This window comes from Aquila chrysaetos, chromosome 5 (genome assembly GCF_900496995.4).
Source record: "Aquila chrysaetos chrysaetos chromosome 5, bAquChr1.4, whole genome shotgun sequence".
Classification (NCBI taxonomy): domain Eukaryota; kingdom Metazoa; phylum Chordata; class Aves; order Accipitriformes; family Accipitridae; genus Aquila; species Aquila chrysaetos.
In genome coordinates this window covers 13,307,905-13,331,721 of record NC_044008.1, presented here as the reverse complement: position 1 = coordinate 13,331,721, position 23,817 = coordinate 13,307,905, and the positions used below count along the sequence as shown (strand labels likewise).

At 38.5% G+C, this 23,817-nt stretch overlaps 1 protein-coding gene across 17 annotated transcripts in view; it reads right to left on the bottom strand.

The window, feature by feature from the left end:
* Positions 1 to 23,817, bottom strand: part of MAGI2 (membrane associated guanylate kinase, WW and PDZ domain containing 2) — a 765,356-nt gene that overhangs the window by 64,106 nt on the left and 677,433 nt on the right. For 9 of the 17 annotated variants that reach the window (XM_030013670.1, XM_030013669.1, XM_030013655.2 and 6 more), the window contains 5 exons: positions 14,609 to 14,650; positions 9,600 to 9,691; positions 3,612 to 3,804; positions 2,542 to 2,628; positions 268 to 516 (listed from right to left, as the gene is read on the bottom strand). In XM_030013670.1, coding sequence (XP_029869530.1) covers positions 268 to 516; positions 2,542 to 2,628; positions 3,612 to 3,804; positions 9,600 to 9,691; positions 14,609 to 14,650 — 663 coding nt within the window. The remainder of the gene's footprint in view (positions 1 to 267; positions 517 to 2,541; positions 2,629 to 3,611; positions 3,805 to 9,599; positions 9,692 to 14,608; positions 14,651 to 23,817) is intronic. The other 8 variants (XM_030013660.2, XM_030013671.1, XM_030013663.2 and 5 more) reach the window with 3 other exon arrangements.

Below are 23,817 nucleotides of genomic sequence, written 5' to 3'. Positions count from 1 at the left end.
TAGGAACAGAGAAAATCTACTTTGTGGGTGAATCGTCTGACAGCCAAATGAGTGTGTGAAGCACAGAGCCTCAGAGGCCAGAATAACCTTTGGTTTTGTCCAACACACAACAGACAAACAAACGGTGCCCCTGGAAGCAACCTTGACTGTCTCTTCAGTTTTAATCTCTGCAGTGACTAGTTAGCAGATGTTAGGTTTTAATTAATTATTTTTTTTTATTTGGGCCAAACTTGGAAAAATATAAGCTGAAAAATGTGATGTACTTACTTATTGTGGACCCAGATTCGGGCCTGTTCAGGGAACTGATGATAACAAAGCCAAAGCCTTCATTCTCCTTGCGGTGGATCACCACGTCACTGGTTTGCAGGCTGTGAGAAGTGAAGCCCTCGGGGGGTGTAGCATTGCTACTAGAGACAGCGTGATTACTGTTAGCATAAGTAGTGTAGTCACTTCTTGGAGAACTGTGGTGCGTAGACACGGAGCCTGGGCTTCTGCCATTCTCTGGGCACGGCTCTCCTACAACATAAATCACACCAGTATTACAGTCTGACTTGCTCAGTGGCTCTGTGACTTACAGTACATTTGCTAATGCAACATGAATACAGTTGACCGTCTATAGCCCAGACTACCGCAAATATTAAACTAGGAGCTGTAATAGATGCAGAGAGACAGGAATCTACACAATTATGCAAAACATTCAAAGGCGATCAGATAAAGCAAGCATGAACACTCACTGCTAAGCTCTCTACAAGAAAGGAAAGGAAAGTAAGAAACTGAGGCTGTCTGGACTGCAAAAACATTAGCAAGCACTATTCCCTTGTCTGCCGGTTGATCTGTCATCAAGAGGAAAATGTGACTGTCTAATCCAATATAAAATTATTTGTGTTTGGATTAAAAGACTTTAAGCAGGCAGCTAACATAGAGTAATTAGGATTAGCTGAATAATGTTCTTCTTACAAGTTGATTAGCATGCTCAAAAGATGTTCATGGAACAGAGCAGTTATACAATGAAAAATAATCACAAATAGTTTTTTTGTGGGTGTCATGAGAGAAGCAGTGGTCGCTTAAAGGTTTTGAAGATGCTCTTGTGTGGCGAGTTCGAAAGGGCAGAAGTGAAAATGGAGTCCCTCCACACTTCAGTATTGCTTTATAGTAACAAGAACAGAGAACAAGTTAAATCTTGCGGGATTACACACTTTTTTAGTACAAGCGTTTTGGCAATTGAAAACAGCAAAGTTACACTTCCAGATGGGAAAAAAGATTTATATTCCTCGCAGATCTAAGTTGTTTACACAAATCAGCATTTATTGACAGTTTTAATACAGAACTTTCAGATGAATGTAAGTAATAAGTTTTCTGTTCGGAGCAATGAGAGTGGCAGGGTCATTCTACTGAACATGTGAAGAGCTTACGCGTACACACATACATCCTAGGAAGAGAGCTTGCAAATTAGACCTTCAGTGTGTATATATTAATAAAATAAACATCATCCAAGGACAAGCTGTTGTTTTCTCAGTCAGGTGTGTCCTTTAGCAGTCCTTCTGCAACTATGAAATAAAGTGATTAGAGAGAATAAAGAGGAAGAAAAACAAACAATTATTATAATCCTACATTAGAATTGAAAATCTCCAAGAGTTATTGAACCAAATCTGCAACTAAATGCCATAGTCAGTGACAAGAGAGATCTCATTTTCTTGCTGTCATGTTTCAGAAAGCTGAATATTGTTTATGTCAGTATAGCTGCAACAGAAAGGAAATTATCTTACCCTGCAGAATGACCAAGAGCTGGCTTGGCCATAAAAGAATGCAACTGAGTGCCATTAAGTATAGGAAAAGAAAGATAAAGGAGGAAAAGTTTAAATGGCTATTCGATTGTCAGCTGTGCAATAGATATTCATCAGAAAAATTACATTTCGCTTCTGCCTGTGGAAAAATGGCATTTTAATCCGCATTGTTCTGAATACCATGTTTTCCTAATCAAATTGTTTTCCAGAGCTTGCGAATGGTGATTTTCTGTTCCAGATCCGGGTAAGTATCTGTGCACAATGGCGATTCCAGGTGAGGGCTAAGATACGTACATCAGCTACCAGGCAGGTAAGGAAAGCCCCAGATCCCTCTGTTGTATACATTCACACTAGCGAGAAATCCACACGAAATCAATTGGCCTGACGTGTTAGTATAGCATTTTTCAGTCATGCCCAACGTCGCTCGCTTTAAAATTTTTCCACAAAGCTTATGCTGTAACACACCAAATTAAAATCCTGTTCAGCTCCTGAAATGCTTAAACATTAATGAGTTACACGCTATACTCCCCGGTGTGGCACTCTCAAGGCCCAAGAATAACTCCAGGTGTTTTACCAGCTTGCTTCGTTTTCTGTGCCAGGAGACCAGAGCGTCTAATAGACCCTTTTATTTAATATTTAACAAGCAGCAGCGAAGGCTGGCATCCACTCTGCGCTAACCCTCTTGCTAATTTTGCCTGCAGTCTGTACAGCCAGCTGACCCGGCAAAGGTGCTAATCGCAAGCACTCGGCGGATTACCTTGGTTATTGGCCATTTTCCTAGCGGTGGGGGAGCTGCGAGGGGGCGTCGCGCCGGGCGGAGGGGGACCTTTCTGGCTGGAGGAGTCTGAAGTCAGTAACAGAAGAAAGTCAGTCCCGCGAGAGCGCGGCTGGCAGGGAGCTGCGGTGCCGCAGTGGGAGGGGGACTGCGAAGACGAAGGTGAGTGGGAGGGCGGCTTTTTGGCAGGGGAGCGAAGGGGAATGGCGCAGGCAACGACAGCGGATCTGGGGCAGGGGGAGGCAGAAGACAGGACAGGCTGGGAACGTGGTTTTGCTCATTTCTGGTGCCTCTGTGAAGTGTACTCACCACAAAGGTTTTAAAAGTTCTTAAATAAACTTCTTTCCTCGAGTAAGCAAAGGTTGCAATGGAACGGCAGCAAATTCTGCCATTACAGCTTTAATAGATGCTGCCACACATTTTTCCAGGTTCCAGTGTTTGTCAATAATTGAGACCGAGCTAGTCTAAAGGTTTCATTTACTTAGGTTTATTTTCTGAACGTGTCTGCTTGAAGCGAGGATCTGGCCCTGTTCCTAGGAGCCGCTTGTGCCATACAGAAGGTTTTCAGCCAGCTTGTGTTGCAGTCAAGGGGGGTAAAATTCCATCAATGACATCAGTGAGACCAGAAATGGGCTTTTAACACATACAAGAGTGAAATGAGTTCCTGCCCTAAACGGTTAACAGTCTTTGAGCCTTTCTCTCATTGCTTATTGACACAGTCAGCTTTAACAGCTTTAACTGAGGTGAACGTTCTGTCCCAAAGGTGGACAAGAAGCGACAGCACAGACCAAGACAGCATGGAACAAATCCAGAGCACTCATGATCACCACACCGGGGTTGCCAATATTGTTTCCACTTCTGAAGGAAACAACACTCAGCTGTAGTGTTTTTGTCACAGAAAAAAGGGACACATATTTACAATTGTTCTTTCTTCAAAATGACAGAAACATTCACTTTGATTTTAATTTTCTCTATTTTTTTAAAACAGCACCTATTTGGGCTGCCAGCATTGAGATCTGTTTTTCCTTTCATCTTTCCCAGCCTTCACTCACCCGTGGGTAGCACCTTTCTCCTCACAGTAAGATTCACTTGCCCATTTCGGGCAGCGTTATGCATAAGATCAATCACATATCGGTGGGTTTTGCCGGCCACTGGAATCCCATCTACGTACACCAGCTCATCCCCAGGATGGAGACGACCATCTCGGTCTGCTGAGCCCATGGCAATTACTGCTCCGATGAGAATCTAGGCAGCAAAGAAACAAAATCCCGTCATATATACACTGAGCCTCCAATTTAGTGCCATGAATGTTGCAGTGATTTTCTCTTTCTTTTGAAATTAAGCTAGTGATTCGGTGCAGGTGAAGAGATCTGTGTGTGTCTGAAAGCTGTGCTCCTCCTCTGTGGGTGTGATTGAAGATGCTTCCTTGCCTTTGGTAAGAAGGTAAGATGCTTCCTACCTGCATAGGAGTGATACAGCTGAGAATCCTGATCTAAGGATGATCTACCTGATATCTTCAAATCAAGACAATCTGTCTATAAGAAGTGTTGAGTTTATATAGATGACATTATGCAGAAGATCTAAACAAATTAATTCCACATAAAGGTCCTTTTGACTTTAAATTAGTTAGTCTGCATATTTCTTATCGAAGGTTCCTCGCTGCTGTGTGATTTAAGCACCTGGAGTAATACACTTGAGGTCAGTAGTGGAAGTGACCCCACTACACAGAGTTTGCTTTGGGACTCTTTGGGGAAAAGAAGTGTTATATCAAATGTTGTTACTCATAATGAATAATTGCTCAGGTAGTGGTTGATTAACAAAATGGAAAAAGAGGAAAAATGTCAGCTTACTCTGGGCAGATGTTGTTTTCCCAAATCGACATTTAAATGTAATTTGTATGGGACATATAAACTAGTAAAAAATCTGTTCAAAACCTTTTAATGACTTTCTCCACTTTCTATGCACATAAATTCACATAATTTATTAGAAGGAGACATATATATTTTCCCTGTGGAGTAACTGGTAGAACAGTTGAGATTGATTCAAACAAAACCTGCTTTCTTTGAAAGAACATTAAAGCATTCACAGAGCCTGTTCCAAATTTTCCTTTCTCCTGTTCAGTGTGAGAGTGAGCACAGAATGATGGATATGACATGCCGTGTGACAATCTGGTTTAAATAATAAAAGATAAAAGCTATCAAGTATTGCTTTTCATGATGAACTGCAAAGGCTAGATGTGGTAGTCACGCAGGTGATCTTGGGGTTTTTTTTGTGGTCTTAGCTGCAGAGTTGCAAGTATCCCAGCAGAGTGTTTAAATGAAACCCCATGTGGAGCCTGGAGAATTTTCCCCAGTTTCTAGCCTCCCTTTGGCTCACTTTTGCTTTTAAAACTTAGCAAAGAGAGAACACGATGCGGCATTTTCCTCCTTCCTGGTGTTCCTGGGATCCTGTTAAGCAGTGCCAAGCGGAGTTGCTAGAGAGACTCTTTCAGGTTCTCCATTCTGTTCTTCAAATAGTGAAAGAATATACGTCAAAGCTTTGGAAAATACTTTGTGAAAAATCCAACTATGAAATATGTATTTATGCTCCTTTACTGGACAGGAAAAAAGCTGTCCAAAGCTACATTTAGCTAGATCTCCAGAAAGTATTCTCAAAACCTTTACATTTGGGCATCTTATATGACTAGAGAATTTTTTCCTAGTTATGTTGGGAAGAGACTGGTGATAAGCCTCTGCAGCTTGGAATATTGTAGGGACTGCCTTCCTCCTTTGGTTTTATTAAGCATTTGCAGTTTCTTTATAATTGGCTGCCAAAGTATTGAACAATTTGTGCATCTTTAACCTTTGGAGAAACACAAATGCAGCTCAGAGCATGGTAGGTCATCAGTATCTACACCAAAGTGCAAAAACTCTCTCTAGTTTTCACTAATTAAGTAATTATTGCTGATATTTCACATGTCCACAGTGGAATGTGATTGTGTTACTCATCTCAGTGGTGGAACTGACTCCTCACATAAGCAGCAGAGTCCTACTTTAAACACTTCAGGTAGGTGTGTTAAGATGATGGCCACCATATCTGTTACTGGGTACATTTAATAGCAAAAATAACTTAATTTTCTTCTTTTTCATTTTCTGTGTCTGAACTTGTTTCTTATACAGTATCTGCTCGCATTTCATGGCTGAGTAGTTTCCATAATAGTTATAAATTCTACAAGCAAAACACAAATTGGAAAAATATTTATCAGGATTATATTACCTCTGTAGCGCAGTTTCATACTGGCATGAGATTGCTTTGAATGTGTGAGGAAAAGGAAGATGACAGGTAGCCAATAAAGAGTGTATTATAGAGAAAAGGGAAAGTTTCACCTATTGCTTGAGATTAAACATGAGAAATGCTGGGATTAGGAAGACTGTGACAGAGCATAATCTGGAATTGAAGCCTGGGTCTATTAACTCATACATATTAATCTGTTTTGATACTGAGTTTCTTTTTGATTCTTGGCATTTATTTGACTTTGTGTTTCAGTTTCTCTGAATATAACACAGTAGCTTCACAGGCACATAGTAAAACTTAAGTAATACACATAAAAGGTGTGATTCTTCTCACCTAATTTTAAGTGCCTGTGATGTCTAAAACCAAGCTAATCATCCGAACTCTGTCTAATCACTGCTAAAAATAGGAGTTCCTAAGGTGTGGTCTGCATTATCCTAACGTTTTGCTCTATGGACATCTGTTATGTCTTAGAAATGTCTGTTTCTTGGCACTGATCATGAAAGGAATATAGACATACATCTTGCAGGCATTTTTGAGAAGAATCCCAGTCAATCTGTGTTGAAAAGGTGAAACTCGTAGTGTAATTATGTATATGTTCCTGTCATTTTGAGTTTGAGCTGCACAAATGTATCCAAAATTCTTCCCTGCTTTGGGACAGCAATTTGCAACTTCAGTAAAGTTCCAATTTCTGTACATTTGCAAGCTTTCAGTGAAATTATAATTTGCTGTAACAGAGTCAGATTATTTCTAACTCCTCAAGTTACTGGGAGATGTGATAAATACCTGTGGTGGTATGATCTCATGAGATTTGAGAGGTGATTGGAACTGGCACAACCCACAGTCCTAATATTTGAAATTTCTCAATAAATTTAAGTTTTTCCTTTGGAAAGCATCTTCATGCTTACAAATATGGAAAGTGGAGTAGTCCAGCAGCACTTATTCCCTCTAAGGAGCCAGGGAGCTGATATAACTAGAAGGAAACTAAACTACAGTCCCCGTACAGTGTCAGTATTATCCTTCTAAAAAAACTTTGTGTGGAACCTTCCTCTTTGAAAAACTTATTGCCTTATGCTGAAGAATCCATATACCTTCTTAGAAACCAAACCACAAAGACAAAAGGCAATGAAAGCTTCCTTTTGTTCTGTGTTACCTGACTGCATAGCGGGAGAGCTGAAACAAACATTTCAAAGCATCTCAGTTTTTGTTTCATAGGAAATGCAGGGGTTTGGAAGACAGGCAGAAACTGCCTCTCCTTTTCTGGAGGTGAAAGAAATGGGAGGCTGCGGGTGGGCTGTCCATGGGGGAGCAGGGAAGGAGTGGAGGAGAGAAAACAGAGTTTAAAAGTCTTGTATTTTGAATACAAAATAGATGGAAACTAAAAAAAAGTGGAGTACATCTGTCATCTTTATTAGTGATGAATTTGAGTGGTGAAAACAAGTAGATGGGCAGCAAAGAGGGAGTGAGAATTGAGAAGTTCAGCACTGCAACACCTAGCTCTAAGGAGATGCCTTTTTGCCTCGTAGGACCCTCAGCCTCAAGCTAGAATCTTAATCTTTCCTGAGGACTTTGAGAAATGGTTTGTTGGGAGACACAAAGCCTGTTAGATTGATACGTCTGGGGGAAAAATGCTTTTGTATTTGCAAGCCCTGAAAGAGAGATAGCAACCTTGAGGCTAAGTGCAGGCTGAGAGCAATGGTTCAGCAGGACAGTGAAGCATCTTAGAAGGTGGTTCACAGAAGGCAGCATTTTTGGTCCTGCTCTCCAAAAATAGCAAGATAGTTATCTCTGCACTTGGTAGCCAGCTATGGCTCTTTGACTTTGGACAGTAAAGACAGGTCAGTCCTTTGCTGAAAAGAAACTAGAAAGAGCTGTTTCCTCTGTAACAGTTCAGTGCATAATGTGTGTAGCCAGGAGGCAAAAGACTCATTTCCAAATTCCCACTCTACTGGATTGTTGAGCAGAGACATAAATTCACGTCTCCCACAACTCCGGCACATATTCCTAACCAGCAGAATTCTAGATATTCTAAACCAGTTTTCTCACAGTCCTTTAGGTTGAAATCATTCCATTTTATATAAATAATAATAATCTTTTAGACGAGGCATTTGAGCTGCACTTTTCCCCATGAGAATGTCATAAACCTCCAAACTGCAGAGCCAGTCAGACACTCAGCCTGTGACTACTTAATTACCCACTTGTAATGAAAAAAGCACTAAAGGAGACACCACAACAGACTTTTCCAGAATACTGAGCAGCCTTGTACCCAGGGACAATTTCCTGGGAGGTGGGAAATGCCACTAGACACTACTGTCTGAAGCAGGTAGAGGGAGATTTCCAAATCTTCCACTAGTGCCAACTCCTTGCAGGATAAAATGATAAAATGGGACATTTCCTCTAGCTCTTAACAGATTTCGTTTTTGGCTTCACCCAGTAGGTGAACTCTGAGAACCCATACTGGCTGGGCCATCCAGAAAGGACAGGAAAAATGCTTAGTTGGAGAATGTGCAGATGATGGCTCAGTGGCCTCATTTTATGTGTGCTGGGACATGCTCCATGGAAGAAAGTTAGACGCCAGAGGGGCTTCAGGCACACTGCGAGTGTAGATGATGGAACAGTGTTGTTTTGGAGTCATTCTGTACAGCTACACCTTATTTAGCTTTGAAAATCCATTCCAAAACACTTATTCTAAAATAGGGTCTCTGCATTTCAATCAGCACTTGAAGGACCTTTTTTAGAATACAGCGCATTTGTTTCTTTTTGCAGGACGCATCAGTGAACTATTAATATTTATCAGTACTTTGACAGATGTTGACAATTTTAAAATAGAGGAGCTGCTTTGTTTCTCAGAGCCATGTGTTGGTTATTGTTAATGCTTGAGTGACAACTATATTATTCTGTATGAATTTGAATATGGAATATATAAATCTATCAACTAGTTATACTTTATCTCAGAAATGTGGTAACACAGGACTCAGACTAGGCATAAGGTTGTGATAATAAAATGTTATCATTATCGACTTGGGATTAGTCCTTGCTGACAAACCATAGTTATATCATCAAAGTTATTCTGAAGGAGTACTAATTCTGCCTGCTCTCTCAAAATTATAGTATTTATATATATATCGCTAGTTTACCAAAATGTGTACACATTTCTTTTAAAAATCGTGTATATGTTTTATTTTATATTTTATTTCAACTGCAATGAATCTACGTTGGTTTTGTTACCTGTTATTTGGTTATGGGGATGTCTCCCTCTTAATGGTATAAAGCTACCATTTTTATGCCTGATGCATCACGTGATGTTGTCGTCTAACCTGGAACGTGGACTACCGTTCCCTGGTGGGGCCTTCTGTGTTTCTGGAAATTGCATTGTCAAAACTATCTTTTAACCTTATGCATATATATAGTCTGCCTACACTGAACACAGTTATACATAGTTTTACATAATCTGATTTTTAAAATCTTCTGCTTAAACTCAGTTTTGGAAAGTAAAGATTAAAAGATGCCAGGTCACGCTCTGCAGTAAAGGGTTGAGTGAGGCACTGTTTCTAACTTAATTCCTTCTGATGCTAACTTAATTTACTGTGACATCTTTTAGATGCAGACAACCTGAGAGTCCTGTCTTTTTCTATGGATGAACAAAAAAGCCATTTTACTTATAGCCTTCTCGTGGTGTTCACTTGGGTTCAGCTATGTAGTAGTATTTTTTCTGACCTTTACACAGATTTGAGAGTTATGAAAAGGAAAGTCAGAAAGAAATAACTCACAGGCTGTCCAGGCTCATCTCCTCCCAGGATCCTGAAGCCAAAGCCAGACTCCATTCTCCGAAGGTGAACATCCAGCTCCTTGTAATCGGGACCTGGTTTAAAGGGAAATCCCACTGAGCAAAGCGTTTGGCTTTGTCTTGAGAGTTTGCACCATCTTCCCTCCCACCTTGTGTTCATTGCACATGACTAATGGCATCCTGGTTAGGGCTGGTGGAAACAAATGGGACACAATGTGTTGTACACAGACAAGGAAGAGACTTGAAAATGTAGGTATCTCTTGGAGGATGAGTATGTTCACCAGAATACACTAAACCAAGCTAGAACACATTCACAGGAGAACAGTACTGGAAAAGTCTGTCCAAAATAGAGGTTATAAAGGTGCCTTCTTCCTACAACTGACTGCATAATATACTGCTGTTCATCCACCTCTGGTATGTAATTTGTGTTTTCCTTGCAGTTCATTAAAACCTAAAGAGAATAAACTGAAATGGGAGATAGAGATACATAGAAAAATTATCAGTCCAACTTACAAAAGATGAATAATCATCACAGGCCATTTTAGTTCCACATACAGATATAAAGCAGTATGTCTTTTTAGGTAACGCATCTTTTAAGTACTCCACTTTCAGGTAATACCCTCAATAAAGAGTTTTGATGAAAGCTATCATTACAAGCCTCTGAGTCTTAGGGTTTAAATTGAAAGCTAACAGCATTAACTTCAACTCCTTAATGCTACTCAATTAAAGTCTCAACAGCTTTATGAATCATTAAGAATGTGCTTCCATATGTCTGCATAACTTGCCTGTAAACATATATTCTGCCGTGGAATATATCAGTTCAGGAACATAGTGTTTTTTAAAAGTCAGTTTCTTATAAAAGTGTCTTTGGCTTTATTTGAAAGAGCCCATTGTTTTGGGTCTTCATGCCCTCAAAATACAAAAGAGAAATTTTGAATAATATTTCAAATAGTATAAAGTGAAACCGTAAGTAGTTAGAGGATTAAGAAATTGTCTATTTTGACTATTGCTTTGTCTGCATGTTCAGAGATGCTTTAGGCTCATTACCTAAAGCAGGACAGTGATTAACAGGAATGGTCTTTTGTACAGATTGCAATCTGGTCTATAAATTGTAAAAGCTTTTGGCCAGTGTCAGCTTGTTGCCAACCCCAACACACAAAAAGGGATGAGAGATTTATTTCAGCACACTGTTCTAGTTGTGCCTTGTTTCTTCGGGAGGGGAGGGACTACAGATGGCTGAAACGCAGTATTTCAGTGACTCTTGTTTACAGATTCCCCCTTGAGCCAGCAGTGGACACCTCAGAAACTGTGGAGTTGGGAAGACCCCAGCTTTAGTCTGGGATTAAAGCCAATTCAGTTTCAGTCAGGTCTTGCAAAGACAGAGATACAGAACTACGTGCAGTGGCTCTATACTCTGACCGTGCAATAAAAATCCTCTCTAGACAGCAGCATAGTGCATTATTTCAGCGATGTGTATTGGTACGAGTGAGACTGAATCACGAATACTTCAATTGGTAAAATAGAAGTAGTATCTTTCCCTAACAACTTGCTTCTCATATATTTAGAAGACAAACCTAAACAGATCCTAACAGCTTATTATCCTGACTTTTTCCAGTTTATTTGATAAGTGTCTCAAAAGTGAATTAAAGAACAAACGAAGTTTGTGCATGCACAGTATGTTAGCTTAATGCAAAGGTTGTTTCAAAGTTGTGAGAGGCAGAGGAATTTTAAGATGAAAGTGATACCTTATCTTTACCTGATTTGCTGTGCCTAAGTGTAACAGGGAAGCGGCTTAGTACTAGGGAGAGGGCTCTGTAGGTAGACACAGTAGGATCACCATTTATAGCCCAGGTCTAACACTCACAGGCACTGTTTACAGCAGTCTGTCACAAACTGAGCACTACCTTTATTTGAACACACATGAATGAATATGCACAGTTGGGAATACATTAAGAAAGTAAAAGAATGTCAGGTTGTGAAGAATACATGCTTTGGCACACTGAGATGAAAACGTCCCTCAAACACATACATTGACAAAGCTGATCCAAACCAATGTCGGCACCAGACTCCAAAATGAGAGGTACTATTTTTTTTTAAAGAGGCTGTTTTTCTACCCATTTAGAATGGAATAAGAAGCCAGGTTGACCGTGAAAAGGTTTAGACTAAAAATACTGTATATGGGCATACTTTTCTATAAGCTCTAACACCTTTTGGAAGCCTTTGGATTAACTGACTATGCTATCATGCTTGCTCAGAAGAGCCTTCCTTCTCAAATAGCTAGAAGTCTATGGAACCCATTCTCTGCCAACACTTACCAGGCCACTGAAAACTGCTTTTAAAAAATAATGTTCTTTTATGTCCCACCAAGCAAACAAAACTTGGGACTGGAAAGGATCCCTGGGTCATCTAGTCCACCTCCCTGTTACTGCAAGCCTCTGCAAGCAAACAGCACACAGACCTTACCAGTAAAGACATAGGCAAAGACGACACTGGTACCTGAGCTTGTTTGTGGCCTTTGTCACTGGGTCACCTGCCTCATTCAGAGTCTTCACTGATGGATTGCACCCCATGATTTTACTTACTTTTTCACAGTAATATCATATTATCTCCAGCAACTGACTAGTACACTTAAGAGCATTTCCTCCACTGCTGTTGCTGGTTGTTTCAGCATTCATGCTGGTATGATACGACTCCATTGGCTGCACTGACCAGCTCTCCATGGGTCTGGAGACAACTGCACCGTAGATACCTGAAGTTACATGTCTGAGTGTGGACTTGATTTCCACCCTTAGTTTTTGTGCTTAGGTCATTAATGAAAATAACACTGAAGACTTATTGCAAGGCTCTCCACTAATATTACCCTTTCAGTCCAGAAACTGTTCTTTTAGTAGAATTGCTTATCTGCTTTCTAGCCATTCCTCTTTACACTTTGTGCTGAGCACTGTCTTCTCCAGGGTAACATGGAAGTGCCTCAATTACAACTGGCACTTTGTAAAACATCTAGTTGAAGTCTAGGTTGATTAAGCATGCATCGCTTGTTTGGTGTAGAAAATCAGTTACCAGGTTAGTCTGACACAATCAACTTTTGGTAAACTCCTTTTGCTTATCCTTCCAGTCAACTTAATCCACCTGAATGTCCCATCTCCTATCAGTTTCATTAAAAGAAGAGTTTCAGCTTCAAGTCAATACTTCTGATTGTATAATGCGGGTATCCTGTGCAAGAATGACAATGTTCCCTGTTCTCCCTTGCCTCTCTACACATTTATATTAGAAAAAGAACTTTAGATTTGCCTGCTAGTAACTTAATTTTCTTTTTTATAGTTATAGCATTTTGTTTCTTCTTTTTGTGTAACGGAAAACTTTCTTAACTGATCTTTGGCCTAGAAGAGAAAAAAAAAAAAAACCAATTCACTTTGCTAGGTTATAAAACCAGCTGGCTCCCCCATGAACTTGAGAATGGTATTGGACAAGCTGTGATCTGATCATTGCTGCACAGTGAGGACAGTAAAGAGCATTGGGAAATTCTGCTTTCTGGTTCCTGGACGACGGGGAATTTGCTTTAAATGTAAAGGTACCAGAATAGATTATTACTGAACAATAGTGAGATCTCATAGGTGAAGATGTGATTATCAACTCTCGGCTACATTTCTGTACTATATTCACCTAGGTGAATTACACATTGATAACTGTACATGCAATTGTTTCTTAAAAGTATGTAGAGAAAATATACCCCTGAAGATGATTAATTCATTTTCTGTATGAGTCAAGTTGCGCAAGTGCTATGTAATTTTTACAGTGATAAACCTGGTGTTTGGGATGATGCTGTAAATGTTGAAATGTTTTGGGTTTGGTTTTTTTTTTATCAAAACTCTTCTATACTGCAATTAAAACAAAGATGAAAAGCTTTGTTGTAATAATTTTACAGTCTTTCTGGGTGTACTCAACTTTCCTGCTAAAAATAAAAATTAATTTGGACTCCTTTGCTGAAGACGGTGAAGATTTTTGTTCCATATAAATCATTACTGTGAATTGTGATTGACACAAATCTACAATAACTTTGTATCTGAGTTTCAGATGCTCTTGAAAGATGTGAAAAGCTTGAAAACAGTCATGAGTCTGCTGGTCTCCAACCTGAGTAACTTTTAAAAAAATATACATATTTTCTCTTGATATTTATAGAGAGGAAAAGCTGGTAAATAAAGACTTCAGTATAAAAATCAGCAAAGGAAAAAAAAGAAGAAAAGAATTGGTGTGCTAACAGAGTTATTCAACATATAAACTCTACTGGGGTATGCAAAACAAGCCCAATATCATATTTAATTTAGGATCTCTGTCCAACCTGTGTAGGACTAGAAAAGACTTCAATGGGATTGTCAAAACAGCCTTTTTTGTATGGGACGCCTGTTTTAACTGTTCACTTAACATTATCACATTGGGAAATCAAATACTGCTGGTTTTTAAACAAGTCCATTGCCACTTTACAAGACCAATGTTGATTCAAACACTTGAAAAAGCTTCTATTTTTGAAAGTTTTTGCTTTTAGGTTTTTACAGAACAAGATATATGTATTGGAGCAAGGAATGGGTGGGTCTGCATAACAGATCAGTTCTATTCTTTAGCAAATGAAGATAGAATTAATTTCGGTTTTACACAAAATATTGCTTAAGCTTAGATTTGGGCATGAGCTATAGAGATACATTTTTATGTTAAAGAGTGAACACTAACATATGAAAGTACACATAAAACATTGTAAAACATACACAAAGACTGGCTGAGGAAAAAGAAATACTTTTCCTTGCTCAAAATGCAAATCTATTATAAAAAGATTTAGAGTTAGCATTCTATAACCCCACAAAGCTCTTACAAAAATAAAATGGTGACTGGGCAGTCATGACTGGCCATTATCTAGAGAAATGATTAAAGAAAGAATAACTAAAACATAAAATGAAGGACAACTAATTTACAGAACAATGAAGGCTGAAGAATACTTGCCAGAGGAATCCACTCGAAAACCAGTCCTGGGCAGCACTTGTTCTGAATAGGAAAATGGTGAGTTAAAGATGAAATACATTTCTCAAGTTATTTAAAGATGCAGCATCAATTTCTTTGCCGTGTTTTGAATTACTGAAGTGCAATTTCTACTTTCTATTGCATTTTTTTTTCTCCTCCCCTCCTTCCTGACTTCCTAGGTGGTACATGTACATATTCCTGCTAGAAGTAGACCTCCCTGTGCATTTCTATGCAAGGTGAAACAGATGATAAGATGGTAATGTTCCTTTAACATAACATAGGTTATGATGAAGATAAAATTGTTAATGTGTTTAAAATTGTGAACGTTATTGACAATATTTGTGCTTATTCAAGTACAGCAATAAAAGGGGAAGTTTAATGGCTGTGTTTAGAAGACTTGACCACTGCTTTTATTCAACTTAATTGCAAAATGTCTTTTATCATCAAGAAGAGCAAGATTTTGCTATATTTGTTGCCAATAACCACTGGTTGTACATGAAGGTAAATGCAGGTAAACCCATTTAACCTACTTTTCATGTAGGTGGTTTCAAAGTATTTGCATTTCACTAGATGAAATGCAGGAAATAACTGGTTTGTTTTCATATACAACTACTTTGCTGGCATTCGTTAGAGGAATCTGGAACAAGTCCATAACTGTCACACTTCCTTTGCTGATTTTGAAATGCTCTGACTAAGAATTGCTGTTTTATTATCTCTGCAGCATTCAGAGTGAATTGCAAACCAACCCAAACCAGAGGTCATTTCTGTTGGTCTACCAACAACAAAAAGGTAAATAAAGCACTAACACATTCATGTGACTCTAAACCAGAATATCATACCACGCATATTACATGGTATAAATAGGGTAAGGTCTGTCCCAGCACCATCTGTGGGACAGTGATGCAACATATGAGTATACCTTATCTTACTGAGATAGAAGGAAGACAGGAGTGGATTTAATACTGTAAGTAGGTAGTTCCAGGCAGAAAGAAGCCAGAGAATGCACTGGAGGCCAGCACTTTTGGCTAAGCCTTCTGGAAATATGTGGATGTGGTGAGAGAAATAAGAAGACAGTATTTCCTCTGTGGGCAGCTCCTTACCACTTTAGAAGAGTTTGGGCTAAAGCTACCTGCCTTCTGCTGGGCTGCTTCCTAAAGGCAGCATGTACTGTCATGGTAGCAGCTGAGTAATTCATAGTTCACTTGAGTCAATCCTGAACTAATGTTCTAGGGCAAAGACATTTTCCCCAAAATGGAGATGGAGCTGAGTAATTCATAGTTCACTTGAGTCAATCCTGAACTAATGTTCTAGGGCAAAGACATTTTCCCCAAAATGGAGATGGAGGCCACTGAATGTCTTACGACTTTTTTGGTAAGAGTATTTACATAACATCCATGACCTGCTCAAATTCAGGTGACTGCTACCCTGCTTACCTAAAATACAGTCCAGAGATTCCACTGGATGGGAACATCCTTCTGGATTTGGTGTTCCCATTGTATTTGAGTTCACTGTCTGTGTTGAGAGTTGTGTCATGTGGGCTATTGTGCTTTATTTTATAGGTAGTTGCACATCCTTGGTGGTTAAATGTGTAATGCCTTCACACACTTCAGATTTTGTAAAATGATTTGGGATCCTTCAAGATGAGAGGTGCTATCTAAATGTAAATTATTCCACCAGCACAACTCCTGAAAACCAAAACCTTTGAAACTGATGCTGCTCCACTGTAAACTTGGAGAAATGATTTTTTTTACTCACATCCTTTCAAGATTTTAATAGAATTCTTAAAAGAGATGGAATGATTTTAATGTACAGAAAGCAATTTCATCTTGATAGTCTCAATAAGCTTTTAGGTTTGAAGGGACACAAGCCTCTTCTCTTGGTCATCCAGCTAGAATTACTGTTTGGAGCTGATGTAAGATTGGTTCATTCTGTGTTTCCATTTCTGCTTGCAGTCACTCTAATATCCCCCAGAATTGGCCTCAAGCGGCAAAGTGAAAGAGGCACAACCATGCTCAAACTGTGACAAATTAGGGAACAACTTGCTATGTTAAGATAGCCATATATTTTAAGTAAGTTAGGAGTATCTTTTTTGTAAACTATTGTTTGTGGTCAAGCAAAAGTGCCTGTCAATAAGGTAGTTTCCTTCAAAGCTAACCTCATTAAGTCTGATCTGGCTTTTGTTCCTGCATAGGTGTCTCTTCTTTGCCTTGTAGAACTTCATATAGAGTCTCATGGTATTAATTATCATCTTGTAATCAACACTTCCGCATCTAGCATTTGTTTTCATTGTAGTTTAGGAATTCACACACAAGAAACTTGGAACTCTGCTATACTGAATGTGTTGAGTCAAGCCTTCAAGTTCTTAAACGTACAATCATCAGAAAGATAAACCCAAGTGCAGACTTGTATTTTTGGTAACTACAGCAAAGCAATGTTCATTTTAGGAAGAATCTGCTGTCAGCCGTCTGTGTCTGCGTGCAGTACAGGATAGTTGTAATTATGTCACTGGCATGTGATAGGCAAAATGTTAGCGACTAGTAGAAAACTTCAAAAGAGGAAGGATCTGTGAAGAACATTTAACATATAAGAAGGGACTTTATTAGCAATGTCTCCCTATGTAAAATGCAGCTATATAGGTAGTCGTTTTCAAAACTTGCACAGTTCTGAGCTCAAAGACCCTACAGAACAGCAACTTCCAAGTGAAGAGGAAGGACTGCTGGGACTGGTTCTCAGCCAAGCAGAATGCATGTCATTTGTGCACGTCCTGGTGCCTTGTACCTGCTAAGAACTAACTGATTGAACTGGTAATTTTACCAAAATACTGAGAGACTAGCAAGCTTTGTTTTATAAAAACCTGTCAATGAGTTTTTATAGGAAACTAACCTTTACACAAGGCGATTTGAAACTTTCCATTTACTTATTGTTAAATTCATGTTGTCATTTTCTGAACTTTTACTATGTTAAACCTCCTGCCTCCACCTCTTAGGAAAGGAGGCAGCAGAAGGCATGTTTGGAGAGGTCAGGACAAAGAGACCAGACTATCCAACACTGCCACCAGGAACAGGCATTCAAAGTGAAAAAAGTTTTAAAATGTTGACGTAAGATTTCTGTATTCTCCATATGAAGCCTTTTTGGTTGAACTTCTGTGGCTGCATTGCCATGAGTAGTTGTAGTCTTTTAGGTGAAATAGGAATGAGATAATTACAAAGTAGAGCTTAAATGAATAACAAAATACTTGGTAAGTTTGCTGCATTAAGTTTTTTAGTTCAGCTAAGCAGTCCTAGAAACAAGAATTGGGAAAGTAAAGCTAAGAAGCCTTCTTCTGGATTGTCACTTGTATATAACTGTAGCTGAAAGAAATCTCCACCATGGGGCCTACTCTAAGTGCTCTGGAGAATGAGGATGCAGGTACGCATTTTAAAGAGTCTTCCTATACATCAAGATTCCTTCCATATCAGATGAATGCAAAGCCAAGATTAATTTTGGTATTGGAAGATAGAATAGTAAAAAGCTTGAACATCTAGCTTTATGTTTAATCTAAAATAAATTACACTCACGGTTTTGAAACTGAAAGCTGCAAAATATTTGTGAAAACAGATAAAAAATAAACAAGACCTGGGACACCATCCTGACTTAACTGAAACCAATGGTGAAAATACCAGACTTCTTTGCTGTCAAGGTACAGCCCTAGGAGCTCAGTTTACCTACAACATGACACAAGGGTATTCTTACTTGCACCAGTGGAGTCACTGGTATTCTCTGGAGGAAGAATTATGCTAATGAAAGATAGGGATGATAATATTTATTGTCCATACTGCATTATTTTCTGGATCATACTTTGTTGAATGCTAAATACATGGAAAAAAATTAGCACCAGGAAACATTTCTATTTCAGCATCTTAGTCCTAGCCATGCTTTAGGTAAATAGGAGTTTTACAAATGAGCAGAACGAATATGATCATGCTGCAATGTCCTTTCCAAAGCTGGGCAAACAGCAGGGTGAAACAGCACATAGGTAATGCAGTTCCCATTGGTCTCATGCACCTGTGATTAATTCCCCAATGCTTACAAGTCAGTTTTCTTAAATTATTACTTTGACTTCTTAAGTACACCCTACCACTTTGCAGATGAAAATCTATTCGTATACCTTTTAGTAAAGTGTAAATTGTTCAAGAGAAAGGAATACTGCATCTTTAATAGTGCCATCAGTTATAAAACTGACACTTCATATTAGCATAGGTCATTTGGGACCTACTTCGCAATCCAGCAATCAAAATCACTTTACATCCACAGTACTGTGATGATGATATTCTCATAATTCCATTTGAAAATGCTTTTGGTTTCACTGTCAGTTCTTATAACCAACAAATCCATTTTGTCATGGCAAGTAACCGTTCCTGCAGTGATGAACAATACAAAATTATTTGATGTTGGTCTGCTAAATTTCCTCTCCTTTTGTTATGTATCATCTCTTATTAAAAAAAAAAAAGGGTTACATTCATTTGGTAATATAAGTTCTTAGACCTTCTCTATGCTGTTGCTTGGGGTAGCAATAGATGCAAGGAAAACAACAATCTGTACTGTTTGGAAATGACTTTGAGAAATTACCTTCCTATAACTCAATTGGTCATACTCTAGGTCAAGGAGTAGTTTGATGATAATATGTAATAATTAGTAAATTCCAATACTCTTATATTTACTAAGTGAAGGCAGGCATGTCATGAAGGGCAGTAGCTGGTGAACAGAAATATTGAAAAATAAGGCAAACTGAGCTCAAGGAAGATCTGAAACTAGAACCTCATTTTCTGAATTTATAGTCTCACAGCCTTTAGCCATACAAAAATCCCTTTATATTTATATAATGCTTCAGAATACTATGTATTTAACACTATCATAGTGCTATGTATATACATATACACACATATATAGATCTTTTTAAAGCACCATAACCAAAATGTGAATTTTTTTAGACCAAAGATGAGCAAAAATGGGAAATATTGTTAGAGGCAAAATTTTTGTCAGGAAAATACTGTCTGAAAAAATTGTAGTAACAATTATGTGAAAAATTTCCTTCAATTTTTAAGACTGTAACTGTGTAGGTCTTCAGCCAACATGCACTGACAAGAAAATTCTGCTTAGCTGTAGACTATGCCATAGACCCCCTCAGGTGATAATGTGTTCAGTTCTATACAATTAATATTTTTTTTACGTTCCATGAGTATCAAATTTAGGAAACCCTGATGGCCTTAGTATTTTTCTGCAAGGATGGTATTTTCAAAGTTACACATGAGTCAGTATAATGCTGTGTGACAAATCTTTCCTATTGCTGATACTTTAACGCATATCTGTGCTGAATACCTGCAGTGATATTTCAGAGGAAAGGAGCCTGTGAATATGTATTGAAATGCTTGTCTGTGACCCTTAGAGAAAGGTATTCATAAGCCTGCATAAGTAAACACTCTTATTTTATGAAGGCTAATAATGCATTATGCTAATGCATTTGCTATTTACATGTTTCACAGCTGTTGATGGACTTTACTTTTTGGTTCTTTTCCAATTTGTCTAATTCTCTGGCAGCAAAAAAAATTGCAGTGCATAAGACAGCTTGTGGATTTGAAAGGAACTTGGAAAATTCATGATACTATGATCAGAGCAGAAAAAAACATGGAAGATTTTGAAGGAAGGAACCTTTGTCCTTCCAGTAAAAGGTGGAACTCTAATTGTTCAGATTTCACTTTTAATGAGAGCTTATCACTGGCTTATCTCATTCTTCCTACTGGCATTTCTGTGTCACATCACCAGTCTTGGACTACCACACTAACTGAAGGAAAATGTAACCTAATCGTTGAAAAAAACTGTTTTATTTTACTGATTTCTTTAAAGGAATAGAAAACCAAATTTCTATTATACATTTTATAACCAGAGAAATATTATAGCATTATAATTCCCAACAGCTTTGTGTTTCCTGTTTAACTAATGTCTGCCTACACAGGCCTCTGAACAAAGTTTGTTATAAACTGTGTATTTACAATAAAACAGAGTTCAATGTAAAATATAAGGGAGGATAAGGAGAATTTATGAAAGTAAAAATGTTAAATTCAGGAGAATGAGTTCTCCCAAATGACAACTGTGGAGCTCCAGATACAGCTGTAACAACTGGTGCATATCAAGTCTTGTAATTTTTTTCATTAATAGGAATTCCTGATCCGATGTTCCATTTTCTAGCTTCTGTACCTAAATTCCATGGTTATCAGCAGTCATGCTGTCACTCACACTCCAAGAGTTTTCATAAGGAGAAAGGAGTTAAAGGATTTGCCTAAAATTAATAGTTAGATGGGAAAAGGAAAAAGTATTCAGTTATTTGAGCAGGTCTTCTCCTCCATTTCTGAGTTTTGCAGAATAATGTAACAGCAGAATGCTAGGCAGGTTCTCTTCACCAGGGAGAAGAAATAAGGGTGGGGGAGGGAAGAGAGGAAAAAAAAAGGAGAAAAAAAAAAAAAAAGCAGAGAGATGTAGCTGCACAAAGGAAAGACAAAGAAAGAAGAAAACAATTTCCTTTCTTTTGCTTTTAGGCAGCTATTTTGGATGATGTGCTAATCTTCATCAGTCTTTGGAAACACTTTATGATCCTTGTTGGCTACTTGGAGCTACTGAGCGCAGATGATAGGTGATGGCAGAGGCAGGTGACATCTAAGAGGTAAGAGCTGACAGGTAACAGCTAACTTGTGACAAACAATTTTCCAAGGAGCTATGACTTACAAAATAGAGTTGCACTCCACTTTTGTACTAATGCATCGTTTGATTTGTCTCCTAGCTGTGTTGGTAGAACTGCGTCTATGAAACTGTTTCTAGTGCAGAAGCAGTAGTCTTTTGTAATTCATATGTGATCATTAAAAATTGAAATCTCCCTGTCGCACAGGGTCAGGCAGGTCCTTTGTGTTCCTAAGGTGGAAAAACATTTCTGTAGAATGAAAATAATCTTTTTTCATGGAGACTTCCTGCTTGAAGCTCCTTTCTTGCTGTCATTAGGTAGGGATGAGCATACCTAGCAGCTAGAGCAAAAGCTTGCGAATCAGGCTCCTTGGGTCTAGTTCTTGCTCTGCTTCGAGTCGTGTCGCTTGTGCTCCTCACAGAACTATGCTGTGATGCATAACTTGCTCAACTCCCTGATAGGGAAGCAGGAGGCTTTGATGAGGTCCTGGTGAGTGCTGACTGCGGTGAGATCCTCTGATAAAAGGATCTGTAGAAATTCAGAGCTATAGCAGTACAAAAATGAACTGTTTAGTAACAGAGTCTCACTGTGAGAGAAACAAAAATCTAGCACTATCTCTTTCTTTTTGAGTTTTCCAGGTCATGATTGTTCACTTCTTTGCACTATTTTTAGAAGATGAACTTCCTTCTTTCCTGGTCTTGCCGGGAGATAAGGCAAACTTGCTTTGAGATAAGAAGTACTTAAGAAAACCCAAAGTAGCTGAACTTTTCCTGTGCACTTTAAAGGGTACTTCTTTACCAAAGATAACCAATCTGACACAGCCATATGGTAGGAAACTGTGTATGATCTTGAAACTATCCCTCCTATATACTCAATTTAGATGACAATTTCTCGACTCGGTAATGGATTTCCTGCCTGTTGTTTCTCTCTTCAGGAAACACTAGCACTATGTAGATAATAAAAACAATCAAAGGCTTGACAAATTGAATTTGCTAGAATGTGTGCTTATGGCATTCATGAAACAAAAATGTCAGGGAGAATAGAGAGGTTTGGAGGCAGTTATCTGTGACCAAGGGATATGAATGAATGCAGAAGAGATCTGGTTGGGAACTGTGGAATCAAGGCTTAGAGAAAAAGTTCAAAGGATGCCAGTGTCAGAATAGAACAAATTAAGGCTTTCAGGATTAGCTGGAAGATCAAGACACTGCTGGAAATCTGGGAGGAGTGGTTACTGCAGTCTTGCTTTTCATCCCTCACCTTCTTGTTTTGGGCCTAGCAGCTTCATGATTTTTAATTTTTAGGTAGCTGGCTGAAAAAGGCTTGTATACAGTTTCCAGTTACCTCTTGGACAGACCTCAAATGCAATTAAACCATTTAAACAGAGGCTCTAGCATAACTCCAACCTACGAGTTATCAGGTCTTCCCCTGGTGTAGCATATGCTCCTGAACACAGTAGATTATATCAGTAAAAGATTGGAGTTCATGTTGGTCAAGGAAGTACACAGAAAACTTGTAGAAGGCACCCATGAATAATAATAGATCACTTCATTCTTTTATTGAGTGGTGTATATATCTTTTGGTGTAACATATCGTCTTTTGGGGTGTAAGCCAATCTTTGTAGTTGACATCAGATCTATATTGCCACAGTTTTATGAAGGGCAAATGTGGATTGAGCCTATTTGCTTTCATTAATATTTAGGGCAATTCTGTAAATATAGAACTCTTCATATTGGGGATCAAGACAAAAGAAGGTGCCATATAAACATGTGTCCCATATATACATATAGGATGTGTAACTTTTTCTTAATTGTCTTACAAAGATATTTGTTTCAATGCAGGAAGTCTGTAATCTGCGCTTTTCCACTCTTGGCTTGGTGGCTTTAACCACAGTGTACAGTTCTGACTCTGCTGAATGGAAAGGGCAGATTTTTGCTAAAATACTTCACCCCTAGAAACTACCAATATGGGAAGCAAATATTTGCAGAGGGGTTTCTTTTCCTTAAAGCAGTATATGAAGTCAAGAGTGTTTTCAGTAGAGGTGCTGAACTAGATAAAACACTTGCTACCTATGGAATTGTTTCTTTCCCCTTCAGTTTCTCTTTATAGTCCCAGATCCCAGCACTTTGGGGAATAGCATTTCAGCCCTGACAAATTTTTATTTATTTGTCACTCTAGCCCTTAATGCACAAGGGAAAGAGAGAGAGAAAGAGGAGAGATGTCTGAAAATTATTCCCAAACTTTGCTCAAAGCTAGTCCTACTTCTTTCACAGCTTTTTGGCCTGTTCCACACTGTATCCTGATCCATACTTCAAAGAGTTTTAAAATTCCAAAAATTATAGCCTCTGTTTGTACATTGTCTTGAGTACTCTGCCCAATCAAGAATAACATCTGGAGCAGAGGAAGATGCTACATTAGCAAATAATATTTATTTTATTAAAATACCAGCCAGCATGGGCTGCATGGTATTTGTAAATACACT